The sequence below is a fragment of the Coregonus lavaretus genome, assembly GCF_964263955.1.
Source record: "Coregonus lavaretus genome assembly, chromosome: 20".
NCBI lineage: Eukaryota > Metazoa > Chordata > Actinopteri > Salmoniformes > Salmonidae > Coregonus > Coregonus lavaretus.
In genome coordinates this window covers 20396925-20417707 of record NC_140007.1, presented here as the reverse complement: position 1 = coordinate 20417707, position 20783 = coordinate 20396925, and the positions used below count along the sequence as shown (strand labels likewise).

Genomic DNA, 20783 nt, shown 5'->3' with positions numbered 1-20783 from the left:
GATCAGGAGTAAAAATGTGCTTAACAAGTCACATAAGTTGCAATAATAGTGTTTAACATGATTTTTGAATGACTACATCATTTCTGTACCCCACATATACAATTATATGTAAGGTCCCTCAGTTGAGTACTACATTTCAAACACAGATTCAACCACAAAGACCAGTGAGGCCTCGCAAAAAAGGGCACCTATTTGTAGATCGGTAAAAATAAAAAAATGCAGATATTGAATATCCCTTTGAGCATGGTGAAATTATTAATTACACTTTGGATGGTGTATCGATACACTATGTCACTACAAAGATACAGGCATACTTCCTAACTCAGTTGCCGGAGAGGAAGGAAACCGCTCAGGGATTTTAAACCAATTACAGAGTTAAATGGCTGTGCTAGGAGAAAAGATGGATCAACAGCATTGTAGTTACTCCACAATACTAACCTAAATGACAGAGTGAAAAGAAGGAAGCCTGTACTGAATAAAACTATTCCTAAACATGCATCCTGTTTGCAATAAGGCACTAAAGTAATACTGCAAAAAATGTGGCTAAGCAATTAACTATTTGTCCTGAATACAAAGTGTTATGTTAGGGGCAAATCCAATACAACACATCACTGAGTACCACTCTCCATATTTTCAAGCATAGTGGTGGCTGCATCATGTTATGGGTATGCTTGTAATCATTAAGGACTGGGGAGTTTTTCAGGGAAAAAAGAAACAGAATGGAGCTAGGCACAGGCAAAAATCCTAGAGGAAAACCTGGTTTCGTCTGCTTTCCACCAGACACAAGGCTAAATCTACACTAGAGTTCCTCACCAAGAAGACAGAGTATGTTCCTGAGTGTCCAAGTTACAGTTTTGACTTAAATCAGCTTGAAGATCTATGGCAAGACTTGAAAATGGTTGTGTAGCAATGATCAACTACCAATTTAACAGAGCTTGAAGAATTTTTTAAAGAATAATGGACAAATATTGTACAATCCAGGTGTGCAAAGCTCTTAGAGACTTACCCAGAAAGACTCACAGCTGTAATCACTGCCAAAGGTAATTCTAACATGTATTGACTCAGGGGTGTAAATATTTATGTAAATTAGATATTTATGTATTTAATTTTCAATAAATGTTCAAACATTTCTAAAAATATATTTTCACTTTGTCATTATGGTGTATTGTGTGTAGATGGGTGAGAATTAGTTTTATCTAATCCACTTTGCATTCAGGCCGTAACAAAACAAAAAGTGGAATAAGTCAAGGGGTAAGAATACTTACTATCTTCCTCTATCTTTTTACTACAAAACATAGAAACGCACCAATTTCACATATGTTGATGTTGGGTTGGTGCTGGAGATATGACGTTGGAAATGTACCTTTAAAGCTCACACATATCACACCGAATTTGGATATAGCGTTCATCTGACGATCGTTCAGCACGCTGTGTTTTAAAGACCACCCGCTGTAGACGTCTGACTGCCAACATTTTACGCGTAAAATCGTAAAATGACGTTCAGATGCGCTAAGTACTCTCGGCCAGCAAACACTATTGGTGTGTCTGAGCCCTTAGTCCTGCAGAGATAATTATAATGACAATCAGTGAGGCTTTTATTCCATGCACAATAAGGTCCATCTACAGAAGTTGTGCGTTCATTTGCACCAATTAAACAGATTTTTTAATTCAATGTTTGAAGCTATATCCATTGTCTCAAGGTGTAGAAGGAGCAAGTGAAACGGTTCAGGAAAGAGAACCCATCCATGGATTAATATAGAAAGTCTACATTTGAACTCCCCTCTGGGCCCATGTCCTGAAATATCTCAGTAAAGGATGGAAGAAATTGTGTCAAGGGGTGTGAGTTACTTTATTCATAAATGTCCATTCCACCATTATGTCACTATCCTTACTGATAAACAGGACAACAATTCTCACATAAGAGACATTTCCTCACAGGACCTAATGATTGATCCTGGAATGTGATATCCTTCTGCGGATACAGCACAGTATTCCATAACAAATAAAACAACTTTCTAGTATTAGATGTGTATGTTAATAGAAATATGTATATAGAAGGCATAAGCATTTGACATGAGCACAAACATATCTGAAGTCACAAGTGGATGGTCAATTAACAGTATCTCTATGTCCACATATGCTACAAAATCAACTTAAACCTCAAAAAAACATGTCAAAAGATCATAGCAGAATAAACAGCTTCGACAATGTGAAAGAAAAGTTTAAAAAAGGGAAAGACGACATGTATTCGTGGTGAAGGCCAAATCCCTCTACCAAACGACCTAAGAGCCATAGTTCGCTTCATCAAAGGCCTTGCGGGCTCTTTTCAGCTCCTCGTTCATCGTCAAGAGGTCTTTCACTCTGGCAAACTTCCTTGGATCTTTCCGGATAAGGAAAACAATGTCCTCCACCTGGACACGGCCCTGGCGTCCGATGGACATGGCTTTGTGTGTCATCTCCGTGACGAACTCGATCACAAGGTCCTCCAGGATGTCCACTGACTCAGTGTAGGGATTCTGGTCATCTCCAAACCCATACATCATACACCGAAGTTCTTTGGAAAACAGCCTTTTCCTTTTGCCGTGGTTCCCATCGGCTCCACCCGCCCCGTCATCCATATCATCGTCAAAACCAGCTTCGTCTTCCTCCTCCGCCATCCTCCCAGATCCAAACGGTGTACTAGAGCTAGCAATTGTAGCTAACGTTAGATAACTAGCTGGCTAATTAATTATGTAGCTAGATGGCTAGTTACAAAGCCCAGTGTCCAATGATATTTCGCAAACCTTGCAGGTTAGATGCAATTGGAGTCCTGAACCGTTTTGTTGTGGCGGGTTTTTAACTTTATACCAACGATAAAAATCGAGGGCCAAGACAACAATTCCTCAACCAAATTAACAATTTCTTCTTCGCTGTAGTTGCCGGAAGTAGCTACAGCAACTGGCCAGGTTGTTTTGCTGGGGAAATCGAAAATACTGCCACCTAGCTGGAGTCGGACGCACTTGATTCAGGTCGCCCATCGGACCGGCAGAGTGATCCATTGCATTGGACCAAGGACTACATTCCACCAAGCACAGGCAAGCAAAATCAAGTGCACCGCTTGGCCTGCTCAGTCGAGCGGTTTGTACGATGCCGTGGCCGGTGTGTAGAGTGGACTAACTGGCAATAACAAAGTAACGTTACTGTAATTTGGCAAGTAAAACAATGTTTCAATTCAATTACTCTGTACAGCCATATGTTTATATGCGTCTCTTGATAGTTAAGCTAGTTAGCCAACGCGTTACTTGATTTAGACGGACCGTTCACACTTTGCTTAGCTAACGTTAGCTATCTAGCATACCAGCTTTCGCCGCCGTTCGCCAGCAGGTGAGTTCAGCCAGACAGTAGCTACAGTTTTAAAATGTTTTCATAAGATATCTGGTTCAGCTAGCTAACCATTGTAGCTAGCCAGTTAACAAGTTATCAACTGTCTTCCCCGATGTCTTGCCCGTCCATATTTTATGTGCTTTGTTAGCCATATGGCCCAGGCTTGTGTTTTCCAGTGCCATCATAATCGTCAGCCACGTATCTATTTAGCTTGGCCACATAGGCTTATCTGAGATCATAGCTACAATATTCGTTGTGAACACTTAAAAAAAATATATGCATGTTCATGTACAGTATTACCACAACACACTGGCTGTGTCAGTGCTATCATACAGCTGGGAGTATGCTCATTGCTCACTGATAAGACTGGTCAAACAGATTGCTCAACTCAGTCACATGCTCAGCTAGCAGCAAATTGTATCAGTTATTTTGTCTGATTATATTGTCAACTGATCCCATCTTTCTCACTTTTCCCTCCTCTCTCCCTTCCCAGCTTTCAGCACAGCGAGGTGCATTGCTCCTGTTTGAAGATGGTGCCTCTGCAGTAGTTCCTGCGGGGAAGGGTGAACCAGCACCATGGCTTGCCCTGTACAGTTCCTATGCCGGGCAGTCCGCACTGTGAGCCTGGTCCTCGTTTACTATGTCTTCTCCATCGGCATCACCTTTTATAATAAGTGGCTGATGAAGGTGAGTCTGAGGCTGGCTCACACTCCTTATGCGACATAACATTGTGTACTTCAAATAAAAAAAAATTGTCACATACACGAGTTTAGCAGATGTTATTACGGGTGTAGCTAAATGCTTGTGCTTCTAGCTCCGACAGTGCAGTAATATTTAACAAGTAATATCCAACAATTTCACAACATATACACACAAATCTAAGTAAGGAATGGAATTTAAGAATATATACATAAATTATATGGACAAGCAATGACTTGGTATGTTTGCTTTGCATGCAGTGCCATGAAGCCTAACTCACTATCACTGTTTGCGGGTCTTGTTCCCATCTCTCTCCCTCTTTCTCTCAGGGCTTCCACTACCCACTGTTTATGACGCTGGTCCACCTCACCATAATATTCTGTCTCTCTACCCTGACCCGCTCGGCCATGCAATGCTGGACAGGGAAGCCTCGGGTCATGTTGAACTGGAAAGACTACCTCTCAAAGGTTGCCCCAGTCGGTGAGTGTGTGAATCGCTACATACAATGGCTGATTGTTTGTGGGCAGTCTATGCATATATAACATGATGCAGCCACCACCATTTTTTGTGTGTGTGGGGTGGGGGTCGAGGCGAGGGTCGAGGTGAGGAGGAGGATAATTTAAGATACTCTTTTGAAGAGGTAGGATTTCAGATGTTTTCGGGAGATGGGCAGGGACTCTGCTGTCCTAGCTTCAGGGGGAAGCTGGTTCCACCATTGGGTTGCCAGGACAGAGAAGAGCTTGGACTGGGCTGAGTGGGAGCTGCCCTCCCAACAACCAAAAACACATATCTAAGTTTAGATTTCATAATGAACCAGAAAATCAATAGTTATTTCTGGTTGTTAATCAAAGTTGGCTGACTAACTCGTTGATCCTGCTTTGTATACTGAACAAAAATATAAACGCAACAATTTCAACGATTTTACTGAGTTACAGTTCATTAGAGGAAATCAATCAATTGAAATAAATTCATTAGGTCCTAATCTATGGATTTCACATGACTGAGCAGGGGCGCATCCATGGGTGGGCATTGGAGGGCCAATCAGAATGAGTTTTTCCCCACAAAAGGGCTTTATTACAGACATAAATACTCCTCAGTTTCATCAGATGTGGAGGTCCTGGGCTGGCGTGGTTACACGTGGTCTGCGGTTATGAGGCCGGTTGGACGTACCGCCAAATTCTCTAAAACGATGTTGGAGGCGGCTTATGGTAGAGAAATGAACATTCAAATATCTGGCAACCAGCTCAGGTGGACATTCCTGCAGTCACCATGCCAATTGCACACTCCCTCAAAACTTGAGACATCTGTGGCATTGTATTGTGTGACAAAACTGCACATTTTAGAGTGGCCTTTTATTGTCCCCAGCACAAGATGCACCTGTGTAATGATCATGCTGTTTAATCAGCTTCTTGATATGCCACTCCTGTCAGGTGGAATAATTATCTTGGCAAAGGAGAAATGTTCACTAACAGGGATGTAAACTAATTTGTGCACAAAATTTGAGAGAAATAAGTTTTTTGTGAGTATGGAAAAATTCTGGGATCTTTCATTTCAGCTCATGAAACATGCGACCAACCCTTTACATGTTGCGTTTATATTTTTGTTCAGTATAGTATACCCCTCTGATGGGGTACAACAGTTGAGCTAAGCTCATGAGGCATTCACCTTCCTGTCAGTAAGAAATAAACCCTTTGTTACTAGGAAAATAACAGTGTGCCATGATGTGATCAACAGTCCTAAAAAGCTGTCTCTTTCAGCCATGGCAACAGCGCTGGACATTGGACTCTCCAATTGGAGCTTCCTCTTCATCACCATAAGCTTGTAAGTGTGTGTTTACTACAGGGCCTTCTGAAAGTATTCACACCCCTTGACTTTTTCTGCATTTTGTTGTGTTACAGCCTGAATCTAAAATGGAATAAATTGAGATGTTCGTGTCACTGGCCTACACACAATACAAAATGTCAAAGTGGAATTATGTTTTTAGAAATGTTTACAAATTATTTAAAAATGAAAAGCTGAAATGTCTTGAGTCTATAGGTATTCAACCCCTTTGTAACGGCAAGTTTAAATAAGTTCAGGAGTAAAAATGTGCTTAACAAGTGACATAATAAATTGCATGGAATCACTCTGTGCAATAATAGTTGAACATGATTTTTGAATGACTACCTCATCTCTGTACCCCACACATACAATTATCTGTAAGGTCCCCCAGTCGAGCAGTGAATTTCAAACGCAGATGCAACCACAAAGACCAGGGAGGTTTTCCAATGCCTTGCAAAGAAGGGCACCTATTGGTAGATAGGAAGAACAAAAAAATTATACAGACGTCCTTCCTAACTCAGTTGCCGGAGAGGAAGGAAACCCCTCAGGGATTTCACCATGAAGCCAATATCTGCTACATGGCATATTATTATTATATTATTATTAGTGACTTTAAAACAGAGTTAAATGGCTGTGATAGTTTTCTCCTAAGGATGGATCAACAACATTGTAGTTACTCCACAATACTAACCTAATTGACTGCATGAAAAGAAGGAATGCAAAAAAATGTGGCAAAGAAATTAACTTTATGTCCTGAGTACAAAGCATTATGTTTGGGGCAAATCCAACACATCACTGAGTACCACTCTTCATATTTTCAAGCATGGTGGTGGCTACATCATGTTATGGGTATGCTTGTCATCGGCAAGGACTATGAAGTTGTTTAGGATAAAAAATAAACGGAATAGAGCTAAGCACAGGCAAAATCCTAGAGGAAAACCTTGTTCAGTCTGCTTTCCAACAGACACTTGGAGAAAAAGTCACCTTTCAGCAGGACAATAACCTAAAACACATGGCCAAATATACACTGGAGTTGCTTACTAATATGACATTGAATGTTCCTGAGTGGCCTAGTTACAGTTTTGACCTAAATCGGCGTGAAAATCAATGGCAAGACTTGAAAATGTCTGTCTAGCAATGATCAACAACCAACTTGACAGAGTTTGAAGAATTCTAAAAAGAATAATATGCAAATAATGTACAATCCAGGTGTGCAGAGCTCGTAGAGACATACCCAGAAAGACTCACAGCTGTAATCGCTGCCAAAGGTGATTCTAACGTGTATTGACTCAGGGGTGTGAATACTTATGTAAATGAGATGTTTGTATCTCATTTTCAATACATTTTGAAATATGTCTTAAAACATGTTTTCACTTTGTCATTATGGGGTATTGTGTGTAGATGGGTGAGATTATTATTTTTTAAAATCCATTTTGAATTCAGGCGGTAACACAACAAAATGTGGAATAAGTCAAGAGGAATTAATACTTTCTGAAGGCACTGTATGTATCTACCTAACTTTGATCTATAGTTTGCTTGACCATCACTGTTCTGAATGGCATTAAAATATTTATTTGTATGTTTCCTCCAGGTACACAATGACCAAGTCTTCTGCAGTGCTCTTCATCCTCTTCTTCTCATTGGTTTTTAAACTAGAGGAGCCGGTAAGTCAATTTCACTTGAGATATGCTAACTGTTGTTGTTTCTTCTTGGTCATTGTTTATCCAGTAGTATTAATGGGTGTTGCATGACAGAAAACTGCATTTAACATTCACGCTTTGTTCACAATACATGTTTGAAAGGCAGTGTTCCCGTGTTCGCAGAGACCACATTCACAGGAAACGCTGCATATGTCGGTTCAATCGGAAATTACTTTTAAATAGTGCATTGTCCAAATCCGCGATCGAATCTCAGCCTTTATGATAAAATGTTGCTGAACTTTGATGGAAATAAGTACAATGTTCTATATTTATGTTAAAAGTAGAACAGGTATGAAATGCAAATAACGCTTCCTTCTTTTCACTCTGTCAATTAGGTTAGTATTGTGGAGTACCTACAATGTTGTTGATCCATCCTCAGTTTTCTCCTATCACAGCCATTAAACTCTGTAACTGTTTTAAAGTCACTGTTGGCCTGGTTAAATCTGTTGGAAATTCATTGCTTGACTGAGGGACCTTACAGATAATTGTATGTGTGGGGTACAGAGATGAGGTAGTCATTCAAAAATCATGTTAAACACTAGTATTGCACACAGAGTGTGTCCATGCAACATATTATGTGAGTTGTTAAGCACATTTTTACTCCTGAACGTATTTAGGCCTGCCATAACAAAGGGGTTGAATATTATTGACTCAAGACATTTCAGCTTTTCAATGTTATTTAATTTGTAAACATTTTGAAGAACATAATTCCACTTTGACATTATCAACATAAGTTTCCCTTATGGCTCAGGTGCATACATGCATCATAGGAATATACATAATATACACACACAAACACAGAAGTCAGCTCAGACAGATCCAGCTCAGACAGATCCAGCTCAGAGAGGCCCAGGTCATGAGCTCTATCAGCAGCAGATTTTAATTTAGAATGGAAAATGAATGTGTTTATGCAACAAATGTTTGTGCACCGTATCACAAATCGAACCACATCGGTTCGTTCCTCGAATCCAACCGAATCGTTTCAAATGAAAACGTAGGCTATCGTTCCTGTATCGTATCGGAGCCCATGTATCTAACGTTAGATACGTATCGAATCTTGAAAGGGAAAGATGCACATCCCTTACACCTAGGTGTACCGTAGCCGCTCACATGGTTATGCCATTCTCATTTAAAGGCTTTCTTACCACACCCCCTCACACATTATACTCTGTGTGATATCTGGATCATTCATTACTACAAAGGCAAGACCTGCCTAATTGAAGTATCTGCGGTTGCAATCTTCCCACCAAGACACTCGCTTTCCAATGTTCTAGACAAGACTTGTCTAATTGATGTCCCTGCAAGCTTGCCACCTTGGCACTCACTTTCTAATGTTCTAACGAGCTATAGGATTCAGTGAATGGATTCTCTTTTCATGCATAGGAGGAAGTTCCATTCCCTTCAGGTGTATCTAACTATGTGTCTATGCACTTTGAAATGTGTGTGCATTACATATACAGTGAGCTCCATAATTCACTGGACAGTGACCATTCTTTTGTTATTTTGGTTCTGTACTCTAGCACTTTGAGTTTGAAAGGATACAATGACAATGAGGGTGAAGTGCAGACTGTCAGCTTTAATTTGAGGGTATTTTCATACATATCGGATGAACCGTTTACGAATTATAGAAGCTTTTGTACATGGTCCCCCCCATTTTCGGGCATCAAAAATCATTGGACAGTTTAACATAATGTAGAATAAAGTAATCATTGTTAATATTTGGTCGCATATCCTTTGCATGCAATGACTGCTTGAAGTCTGCGATGCATTGACATCACCAGACGCTGGGTATCTTCCCTGGTGATGCTCTGCCAGGCCTGTACTGCAGCCATCTTCAGTTCCTGCTTATTTTGGGGACTTATTGCCTTCAGTCTCCTCTTCAGCATGTAAAATGCATGTTCAATTGGATTCAGATCCGGTGATTGACTCGGCCAGTCAAGGATTTTCCACTTTTTGGCCATCAAAAACCCCTTTGTTGCTCTAGCAGTATGTTTAGGGTCATTGTCTTGTTGCATGATGAAGTGCCGTCCAATGAGTTTGGAGGCATTTGGTTTTATCTGAGCAGATAAAATATTTCTATAGACTTCAGAATTCATTGTTCTACTTCTGTCTGCAGTCACATCATCGATGAAGACAAGTGAGCCTGTTCCACTGGCAGCCATACAGGCCCAAGCCATAACACCCCCTCCACCATGTTTCATGGATGAGGTGGTATGCTTTGGATCATGGGAATTTCTTTTTTTTCTCCACACTTTCCTCTTTCCATCACTCTGGTACATGTTAATCTTTGTCTCATCTGTCCACAATACTTTTTTCCAGAACTATTGGGGCTCTTTTAGGTGCTTTTTAGCAAACTGTAATCTCGCCTTTCTGTTCTTCAGGCTTATCAGTGGTTTGCATCTTGTAGTGTACCCTCTGTAGTCCTGCTGGTGTAGTCTTCTACGTATGGTAGACTTTGACACATCTACACCTGCATCCAGGAGAGTGTTTTTGATCTGTTGGGCTGTTGTCAGGGGGGTTTTCTTCACCATAGAGAGTATTCTCCGGTCATCCACTACAGTGGTCTTCCTCGGTCTACCGGGTCTTTTGACATAATTGAGTTCACCGGTTGTTTTTTTCTTGTTAATGATGAACCAAACTGTTGACTTGGGCATGGCCAGGGTTTTTGCAATGTTCCTGATTGATTGATTTTCATTTCTGAGCCTTATGACGGCCAGCTTCATTTGCATCGACACTGCTGTCTTCCTCATGTTGTCACACCACAACAACAACCTCCAAAGGCAATAGCAAAGTCTAGAATCAATGCTATTCATCAACAGCTCTCCTGCATTCACTAACGACACAAATGAATACACCTGCCTAACGACACACATCTGTGAAGCCAATTTAACAAATACTTGTAGTACCTTAAAATGGGGGGACCATGTATAAAAGGTGCTATCATTTCTAAACAGTTCATCCGATATATATGAAAATACCCTCAAATTAAAGCTGACAGTCTGCACTTCACCCTCATTGTCATTGTATCCTTTCAAACTCAAAGTGCTAGAGTACAGAACCAAAATAACAAAAAAATTGTCACTGTCCAATAAATTATGGAGCTCACTGTATATGGTTGTTAACGTTATGGTTGTGTACTCTGGTTCCATACCCTTGATGTGTATGATGAGGAAGTGCATAATGTGTGCATGTGGACAAAAGGCTTCTGTTCTGACCCACACGTTACTCTATTTTTCCAGAACCCATACCTGATCGTGGTGGTCCTTCTGATAGCCAGCGGTCTGTTCATGTTCACCTTCGAGTCGACCCAGTTCAACCTGGAGGGCTTCATCATGGTACTGCTGGCATCGTTCATCGGTGGGATCCGGTGGACCCTCACGCAGGTCCTGATGCAGAAAGCAGAGCTTGGTCAGTTACCAACTAGTCTCAGAAATCCCAAACCTAGGGAAAGGGTGTATGTTGGAACATTGTTAATGTGGGAGGCAACCCTTCTGCCTAGGGAGACTAGTTACTGAGCATCATTGTGTTGTTGTTTGGTCTTGGACTTGTCCTTTTATTCCCTGATTAGGCATTCAGCCCAGTAACCCCCACTCTCTTCCACATTCCACTCCCACAGGGCTCCAGAACCCAATAGACACCATGTACCATCTACAGCCGCTCATGTTCATGGGCCTCTTCCCACTCTTCCTCTTCAATGAAGGTAAGACTTTTACTATGCTTTCTAACCTGTTTGTGATAGTCCATGCCTGTCAGTCTGGGCATGACATAAGTGCCTCTATCTGTGTGTTAGTGCTGATCCATTTCTCTCCATCTGATTCTGTCTGCAGGGCTGAGCCTAAGTACCTCAGAGAAGCTGTTCCGTGTGAATGAGCTCTCTCCCCTGCTCTACACTCTGATCATGCTGAGTATAGGCGGATCACTGGCCTTTGGCCTGGGCTTCTCAGAGTTCCTGCTAGTCTCAAAAACCTCCAGTCTCACTTTCTCCATAGCAGGGATCTTTAAGGTAAGGAGGATAACACTGTATATCACTGGTCACCCTCTCTGTATCCCTCTGCTCACACCTTCTGCTCCCTCACTTGAATTGCTTCCTTTGCACCATCTCTCCCGCTGTCTCAAGCACTCCTCGTTTCACCTCCCCTACACCCTTTATTCAAAGTGTGTTTTCCATCTCCCCCTCACGTACCCTCCCTGTCCCAACTAGGAGGTGTGTACTCTGCTGCTGGCAACAGGCCTGATGGGGGACAGGATGAGTGGACTCAACTGGATGGGTTTCGCTGTCTGTGTTTCTGGCATCTCCCTGCATGTGGGGCTGAAGACCTACTATTCCAAAAGTAAGTATTCATACCATTACTGTATGTGGTACCCTACACTGTAAAATGAAAGCAAATTGTTGTCAATCAATCCCTGGTGTAGTCGGTATATTAGGTATGTTGTAATTGCTTGTTAATCAAGCCAGCGCAGCTGAAGGTACTGTGGCTAATCGAAAGGTATTTCAACAAGCTGTCCTTCATATCCAGTAATTGGTTATTATTTTTCAATCTACTCCAGGTAAAGTTCACTCGTTGAGACAGCTGCCCATTCAAAACAGCCAAGACCTGGGAGTACCACTATTGTGTCATAAGGAATACGAGGGGGAGGAGACAGCTGATGACGATGATGAGCAGCAGGAGATTCTACTCTGAATCTAACAAGATGGTTGACTGACTCATGTTCCAGAGAGGCAAAGAGAAGGGATCACTGCCTCTACCTCGCTTTCCAACCAAGGTGCACGAGTTGAGGAGCAAACTGAGGTAGAGAGGAGATTCGGTAACACTTGGAGGACAAATGGAATTAAATAAAAAGTTTATTTATTGCAAAAAGTATAACCAACGTGTTTTAGCCTTCTTCAGAGAGGCCACAGAGGAACAGAAGGGGAAGGCTTCCAACCCTCCTCTACAGCCAACATTCTCTTCAGCCTTTGTCCAAAATCGCTGAGCATTACGGTCAGTAAAATGGACAGACGCCCTGAACTTCAATTATCAAATGCATTTACTGTTGCCTTTTAAGGGCCTTCAGTGATGTGAAAGATAAGTGTTTACCTTATAATATGTGAAATGACCAAACCGTACGTGCCATTATAATGATAGAAAGATTTACTAGAAATGGAGGACCACTTGCCTAAACATCAGACTGTTACCATGGTTACTCCATGATTGTCAGTCTGACCGAAGTCGCCCTAAAAAAGAAACTATATTCTCTATAAGCCAAAATGTTGAATAAAATGATATTTACACATACTTTACTGGTTGTACATGCTATTGGTCCTTTTGGCGGTAGGTGGAGATAGGGTATCCACAGCAAAGTGTTGTTTACCCTACTTTTTGCGGCACCAGTAGGTTCTGTTGCTTGTATTTTCAATCTCTTGACTCATTGCACGTGCTGCACAATATGTAAACAATAGCTGTTTGCTGTTCGGTCTGTGGTTTGTTTAGGCTAGGCCAAATTGTGCAAGTGTTTGTCACAAACCAGCGTACTGAAGGTCGGGTTGTTAACACTTCCCTGTGGATATTTTGTAGGGGTGTAACGATTCGTTTTAACAACGATTCGATTTGTATCACGATTCGTGGTTGTCGATACGATTCAAGGACGATATTGGTTCATTTAGAACGATATGATCCGAAACGATTCAGTGACTTGAAATCGATTCAGTAACCTTTTAGCCAAAAATTCAACCAGTGTGACTGAAATAAATACCTGGATACTGGACAGTGCAGGTGAAGTTTCCTAGATTCCTGTTTCTTGTAAGGACCGCAATGGTGGCTTGATAATTTCTCGCTCGTCGGCTTCTCATCTGTCATCCGCCATGCTATGCTTTGTTGTCTTGGCGCCTCTGCGCTGCGATGACGTCACGGATAGGCAGACTGAATCGAGTAATGTTTAAAGCCTTTATCATTAAAAGTGCTAAGAAAAAACATCCATATAAAGTCTGACGTGCTTAAATCCAATGGGTTATTTCCTAGTATCGATACAATCGATTTATTACATTTTAAAACGATGTTAGATCGATATATGTTGTCCAAAAGGCCAACTCGCCGAGCACAGATCGATGTAGTTGGATCATAGGAATATAAATCGATACATCGATGTAGTAGATGGATCGTTACACCCCTAGTAAAAACACTCCAGTGCGCAAAACAGGGGCACTGGAAAATACAAGGCACACAGGGAATATTCCCGGCGATACAAAATACATGGAGCTCCACCGAGCTTCTCTCTCCTCCACAATAAACAATCACACACAAAGACAAGGGGTCAGAGGGAACACTTATACAGGTACTAATGAGGGGATATGAACCAGGTGTGTGTAATAAACAAGACAAAACAAATGGAATGATGAGATGAGGAGCGGCAGTGGCTAGAAGGCCGGTGACAACAAACGCCGAAGCCTGCCCGAACAAGGAGAGGGGCAGCCTCGGAGGAAGTCGTGACAGATACTGTATATTTTTGAAAGAATACTATATTTCCCTTGACAGAGTAATGCTGAATGTAAAAAATGGCTCAACTTACCCCACTCTCCCCTACACATGATGTAACATTTGTTTACGAATGACAGATAATGTTTAAATGCAAAACACTTTATTTTGTGATGGGGCCCTCAGCTCAGTTTGGGAACCTTAATCCAGGCTGGACAGCAGGAAATCAACCTGTATTTCTAGATTCCCCATCACCTCCCCCGAGAGCCTCTCTGGGCTGTCATAGATTGACTCATTGAGGTTGAAGATGGATTCTAGCCATGCCTTCATCTGGCCCTGTTGACAACAGACACATCATCGAGTGAGTGAGTGAGTGAGTGAGTGAGTGAGTGAGTGAGTGAGTGAGTGAGTGAGTGAGTGAGTGAGTGAGTGAGTGAGTGAGTGAGTGAGTGAGTGAGTGAGTGAGTGAGTGAGTGAGTGAGTGAGTGAGTGAGTGAGTGAGTGAGTGAGTGAGTGAGTGAGTGAGTGAGTGAGTGAGTGAGTGAGTGAGTGAGTGAGTGAGTGAGTGAGTGAGTGAGTGAGTGAGTGAGTGAGTGAGTGAGTGAGTGAGTGAGTGAGTGAGTGAGTGAGTGAGTGAGTGAGTGAGTGAGTGAGTGAGTGAGTGAGTGAGTGAGTGAGTGAGTGAGTGAGTGAGTGAGTGAGTGAGTGAGTGAGTGAGTGAGTGAGTGAGTGAGTGAGTGAGTGAGTGAGTGAGTGAGTGAGTGAGTGAGTGAGTGAGTGAGTGAGTGAGTGAGTGAGTGAGTGAGTGAGTGAGTGAGTGAGTGAGTGAGTGAGTGAGTGAGTGAGTGAGTGAGTGAGTGAGTGAGTGAGTGAGTGAGTGAGTGAGTGAGTGAGTGAGTGAGTGAGTGAGTGAGTGAGTGAGTGAGTGAGTGAGTGAGTGAGTGAGTGAGTGAGTGAGTGAGTGAGTGAGTGAGTGAGTGAGTGAGTGAGTGAGTGAGTGAGTGAGTGAGTGAGTGAGTGAGTGAGTGAGTGAGTGAGTGAGTGAGTGAGTGATTGAGTGAGTGAGTGATTGATTGATTGATTGATTGATTGATTGATTGATAGATAGATAGATAGATAGATAGATAGATAGATAGATAGATAGATAGATAGATACCTTAACGAGGAGGTAGAAGTTCCCAGCAGCCTCTGTCCAGGCTCCTCCAGGAGGGTGAATCCTCATTATGACTTCCAGGAGCAGATAAAGGAAGCTACCAGGCTTCTGGAGAAGGGACATGAGTGAGTGTCTACAGATCTGATATGACAACAGTGTGTATAGCATAGATAAACAACAGGATGTTCCATTCTTAGGGCCACTTACAGATATAGGAAGAGATGTCTTTCCTTCTAGAAGGCTTAGTAGAACGAATTCATAAAAAACATCTGCGAAGTTGATGCGGTCGATCTGAAGTCAAACAAATAGGATAATTACATAATCTTCATTGACAAGCACTTTAGAAAGTCTCATTGAGTAGATGTTAGATGAGAAGACGGTGCCTGCAGCTAACGCTCAAGCTTTCATGTAGACCTACTCCTACGAGAGCCATCTCCTGCTCTAGTCGCTCCCTGTTTGCTGGCTCATTAATGAAGTTCACCAGTAGGTCGTAGGCCTGCTGAAACTGCCTCACATCCTCAAAACAAAACAATCATAAAATTCCTTAAAACTTAGATCATAAACTCAAAGATTCAGGTCTGTAATTCAAAGGGCCTCCGATTGTTTGGCTAGTATGACGTTGAAACTTTTCAACTAAACCCTATGAATCACTGTTGCCTAAAGGTAACCCACTGTGCAAGAACTGGTTGAATCAATGTTGTATCAATAAAAAATGTCAATGTGATGATGTTGAATCAAAGTGGGAAACTGATTGGATTTGAAAGAAGTCATCAACGTAAGGGAATTTCGTCTTTTAACCTAAATCCAATTACGTTAATTTTTGGGGGGATTTCACATTGAATTCACATTAGTTGACAACTCAACCAAATGTAAATCAAAACGAGACGTTGAAATGACATCTGTGCCCAGTGGGAACTATATATCTGGTCTGATGAACGTTGCACAATTATGTAATTGGTTACCTGCTGGTTGAGCTCGGATAGTCCACTCAACACCATCCTCCCAGCGTGGGTGAGGTAATTGAGGGAGGTACTGTCTGAGGATGTCAGAGCCTGTGAGAACAAGACAGTACATTTACAAATAGTCCAGAAATGTTCATGAAGTGAAAAACAAAAGGTGCTAAATTCACATTTTCTCACCTCCATAGCACGTCTGATACCGGCCAGCCTCAGAGAGAAGTTGGTTGTCCCTTGGTTTTCAAAGTAACGCCTGTAAATAGAAATGTTCAATAACAAATGTTCAACCTAAGAAGCTAAAACATCAGTGCCATGAAATTAAGAAATCATTTTATGTTAGCCTATATTATAACTGCAGGATTCAGAAAGACCATACCAATGTAGGATCTTAATTTGATCACTCTTTTGTTGCTGAGAATTTTCCTGCACGGCAGGAAATGCAAACTTGTAGCGTATTTGGAATTTTCAAGTTTGTAATTTCCACTTTGAAATTTTAGACTCGATTTGCCCTAACGAAAAATGCATCCTGTTGCTGCAGGATTATTTTCCTGCTGTAGCAAACTGTCTCAAATTAAGATCCTACATCTGTATAACTACAATATTGGGCAGATTATTTCAAAGCAAAGGTTTTTACTATAGATGAACACATGAAAGCGAACCCACCGCAACTGGGGCACATCTGCAGCATTATTTTGCTCCTCCACAAACTCCTCCTCAAACTCCTAAAACAGACATCACATTAACTTAAACTCTACTAAACTGCATTTCACCTGCAACATCAACTGAAGCAGACAAAACATTCAGTGACATCATAACAATACTTTCATCTTGACCTAACACCTTGACCCTTGACAGACAACACAAACCTATCGATACCAAAACAATGACACACACCTGTACACACAAGTACAAATGAAATAAGAATTATTGATTGTAGAAAGAGTTTTACCTGAGGAGTGCTGTCAGGGGTCTGGTCCTGGTCCTGGGTGGAGTGGTAAGGTGGAGGGGGACTGGGAGGGGAATCGGAAGGGAAAGGGGGAGGCGGAGAATTCTGGGGGAACTGGTGAGAGGAGCCAGAGGACGGCTCATGAGGGGTGGTGATGATGTCAGAGGTGGAGAACTGATATGCCATCATCTCATCCCCCCTCTCCTGGTACCCCTCCACTGTGGTGGAGATATCCACCTGCTGTTTAACACACAACATGTGACACTGTCAGCCCAACACTGAAAACCACCATATTGAAAACCCCTCAACCAAACACTGAAATAAATCATAACACAGAGAAACAACGGGGTGTACCTGGGCATCCTCATAATAGGTGAACTCAGACCTCCTCTTGACAAGGCAGGACATGAGTCCATGGATCCTTCTACCAAGGAACTAAAAATGAGGCAAGCGATTAGAACGTGTAATTTCATTTTCTGTCAACATGTATTTATTCAAATAGGTAAATGGACATTTGCCACTTTACATTTTTTCTGTGAAAAATTGCCTGACTGTACCTTAATACCAGTCAGCTTCTTGTTGGTGAGGACCACCTGGACGAGACCCTTTAAAAGAGACAGAGAAACATTACATTTCATCCAGGAAATATAAGTAGACCTATAGCATGTGTGTCATTGACAGAAATCAGGTGCATTTGAGACGAAAGACAAGTTGAGAATCTCTCACCCATGGGTCCAGGATTTTTTCCTGGATGACTCTGCTCCACCACAGCTGCTTCTCCACTCCCCTCACAATGCACAGGTGATGCATGTCCTCTTCATTTTGCTATAAAGAAAAAACTTCTTCAGTCTCCAGACCTCTCTCTATATGTTAGCTGTAGATGTCTATAACATTTGGCAGGCGATTTCAGTTCTGAGTATAATCCCTGGCAGTGATATAGAGCCCACATGATGTTCGTACGACAAGTTTCCCCTAGGTTTCAATTAGGGACAGACATACAAAAGAAAACCCAGAGACAATTGGGAGTTCAAATACACAGGTGTGTTCATAAATGTTAAGAATATGTCTGAAGTACCTGCACTCGTCCATAATGGATATTCCAGTAATGGAAATGAAACGAACCCCAGTTCCCAACCAGCTGCAACTTCTCATAGGGAAAACCAGAGTCTTCCCTATTTGGCTGAAAAACAAAGACATCCCCTAATTATAGAGATTGCTCTGTGATTAATAAGACACACAATTGTGGAGATAGAGGACATGGTAATGTGTACTATTACTAATCAGCTATGACTGTCTAATAATGTGATTGACTACCTGTGAATGGCTATCTGAAGGTGCTGACAGTTCGTCAAGCACTAGCCTCCCAGCTTCAGTGAGGTGAATGGTAGGCTCCTCAATAACCAATTTGGAAGTCTGTGAAAAAAAGGGGAACAGAGTCAAGTAAATTCTCCCTATAACAGCTTTAAAGATATCAAAGTATTCTACTAGTGAATACTGAAGGTAATTATCCCTATTAGATCAGATGAGTAATGGTTAATAATCTGAATGGTTACCTGTGTGTTTAACATTGCCATCTCTCTCACCAGCATCCGTCCAGCATGGGTAAGGTAATAAGTTGGCTGCAGTGTTACAGACTATTACAAAAATAGGGAATATGTTTACAGAAATGTATTTTCATATTGTTCTACAGAAAGCATCATGTTTATGTTTAAGTTACATAAACCAGTCTAAAGACCAAAGAGTATCAGAATGGATGGACTTACAGAGCTGGGAACCCACAGAGGACCAGACCAAGGGATTAAAGCCAGACAGGTCCGCTGCCCAACCTCCTCATCCACATACTAAGGAACAAGACAGGATCAAATTAAAAGTCCGTTTGAATGATAGACAGGTAGCCTATAGGTCTGACAGACTGATATAGGGAGGATCACAAGAGGAGGCTACTGCATGATAGATTCTGAGACACTACACAGGTCTGTGTTGAAAGGTTAAGGAAACATCTGAGGTACCTGCATATGAATGGCTACCTGTTCATTTTGAGAGGACAGTTCATTCCATACCATCCTCCTAGCAGGAGTGAAACAGATGAAAATGGGCTGCTCCACTGTGAATATCTGTGAGAAAATGAGGGAACGAACATCAAAGTATTTCACTACCGTAGTGGATACTGAAGGTAATCCTGCCTATTAGATCAGATGAGCTTTGTCCAATAATCTGCATGGTTACCTGCGTGTTTAACACTGCCAGCTCTCTCACCAGCATCCTCCCAGCATGGGTAAGGTAATATGTTGGCTGCAGTTATAAAAAATAGGGAATATGTTTACAGAAATGTATTTCCATATTGTTCTTCAGAAAACGTCATGTTTATGTTTAAAGTACATAAACCAGTTTTAAGACCAGAGAGAAGACCAAAGAGTATCAGAATGGATGGACTTACAGAGCTGGGAACCCACAGAGGTCCAGACCAAGGGATTAAAGCCAGACAGGGCCGGTGCCCAACCTCCTCAACCACATACTAAGGAAGAAAATCAGGATCAATTTATGAGTCAGTAAAATGACAGTTTGAATGACAGATTGTTATTGAACCAATCCTGCTAATGAAGCAGTTTTGTTATAGCCTGGGTGCCAGTCTGTTTCAGCTCTCTGTCCACTCCTTATGGGATTGTGATGCCAATATCATATTGCCACGATGGAATTGGCAAGAGAGCAGAAAGACTGGCACCCAAGCTATTGATAGGCCTGCAGCATTCTTACCTGAACAAGGACTGGGTCCTCCTGGTCCAGGGTGGGCTCATTATCTTTATGAAAAACAATAAAGGATTGTTTTCTCTAAGTTTAAGAAATACTAGCTACAAGACACCAGACATCTGTCCATGATCATATATTTACTTGTGTTTTATATTGTATGACATCAAATGTATTTATGTGTCTGCATAATGTACCAACATGTTCAATTAAACCTAAAGCAACGGTTTGGTTTCAAAGGAGCAAGTTTGTTTGTTGTTGTTAATCTAGGGCTACACTGTAAAAAATGTCATCACCATGATTGCTACCTAAATGACACCCTATTCCCTATTTAGTGCACTACTTTTGACCAGCGCCTTTTAACCATAGAACTATGGGTCCTGGTCAAAATAAGAAATAGGGTATTGGGTGGCATTTGGGACTATTACTATTTAGACATTGTAAAATATGTAAACTTACCCTCCTCAACCGTGACAACACGGTCCACGCTCTCCACGGTGGCCAGTGCATCCTCACCGATACCGTCATATTTGCTATATGTGGTCCTCTGTAGCTCAGCTGGTAGAGCACGGCGCTTGTAACGCAAAGGTAGTGGGTTCGATCCCCGGGACCACCCATACACACAAAAAACGTATGCACGCATGACTGTAAGTCGCTTTGGATAAAAGCGTCTGCTAAATGGCATATTATTATTATTATTAAAGTCGACTGCTGAACCGGTCGCAAACAACAGGTCAGCTGCACACAGAAGCGACCTCTCGCGGAGGAATCTCTGCGGGGTCGCTTTCAACAAACGACTGAACATAGACCTACTCATTATCGCTCTACATACTGCAGTGATTTTGACTGAGTTCAAAACCATCTGACAATTCTTTCTTAGAATTACAGGGTTTTATAGGGACCATTAATACGTCAAAGTCTTCCATAAGTCATGGTTGGCTATGTCAC

At 41.8% G+C, this 20783-nt stretch overlaps 2 protein-coding genes across 4 annotated transcripts; one reads left to right on the top strand and one right to left on the bottom strand.

The window, feature by feature from the left end:
• Positions 1 to 1837: 1837 nt before the first annotated feature.
• On the bottom strand, positions 1838 to 2671 carry taf13 (TATA-box binding protein associated factor 13). The gene has a single exon (XM_084184991.1). It carries the CDS (start codon positions 2655 to 2657, stop codon positions 2283 to 2285), a length of 375 nt encoding a protein of 124 aa, XP_084041117.1. The 5' UTR covers positions 2658 to 2671; the 3' UTR covers positions 1838 to 2282.
• LOC311148082 (solute carrier family 35 member C2-like) lies at positions 2664 to 12859 on the top strand. 3 transcript variants are annotated; one of them, XM_084184989.1, is made up of 10 exons: positions 2664 to 3074; positions 3857 to 4050; positions 4392 to 4542; positions 5820 to 5883; positions 7475 to 7547; positions 10823 to 10991; positions 11200 to 11283; positions 11411 to 11586; positions 11785 to 11914; positions 12132 to 12859. In XM_084184989.1, the coding sequence occupies exons 2-10, from the start codon at positions 3940 to 3942 to the stop codon at positions 12263 to 12265; spliced, it is 1092 nt and encodes a 363-aa protein (XP_084041115.1). In that variant the 5' UTR covers positions 2664 to 3074; positions 3857 to 3939; the 3' UTR covers positions 12266 to 12859. The 3 variants fall into 3 exon arrangements, with proteins under 3 accessions (XP_084041115.1, XP_084041116.1, XP_084041114.1); XM_084184990.1 differs by having other exon boundaries at positions 3042 to 3170; XM_084184988.1 differs by having other exon boundaries at positions 3045 to 3363.
• Positions 12860 to 20783: the final 7924 nt, after the last annotated feature.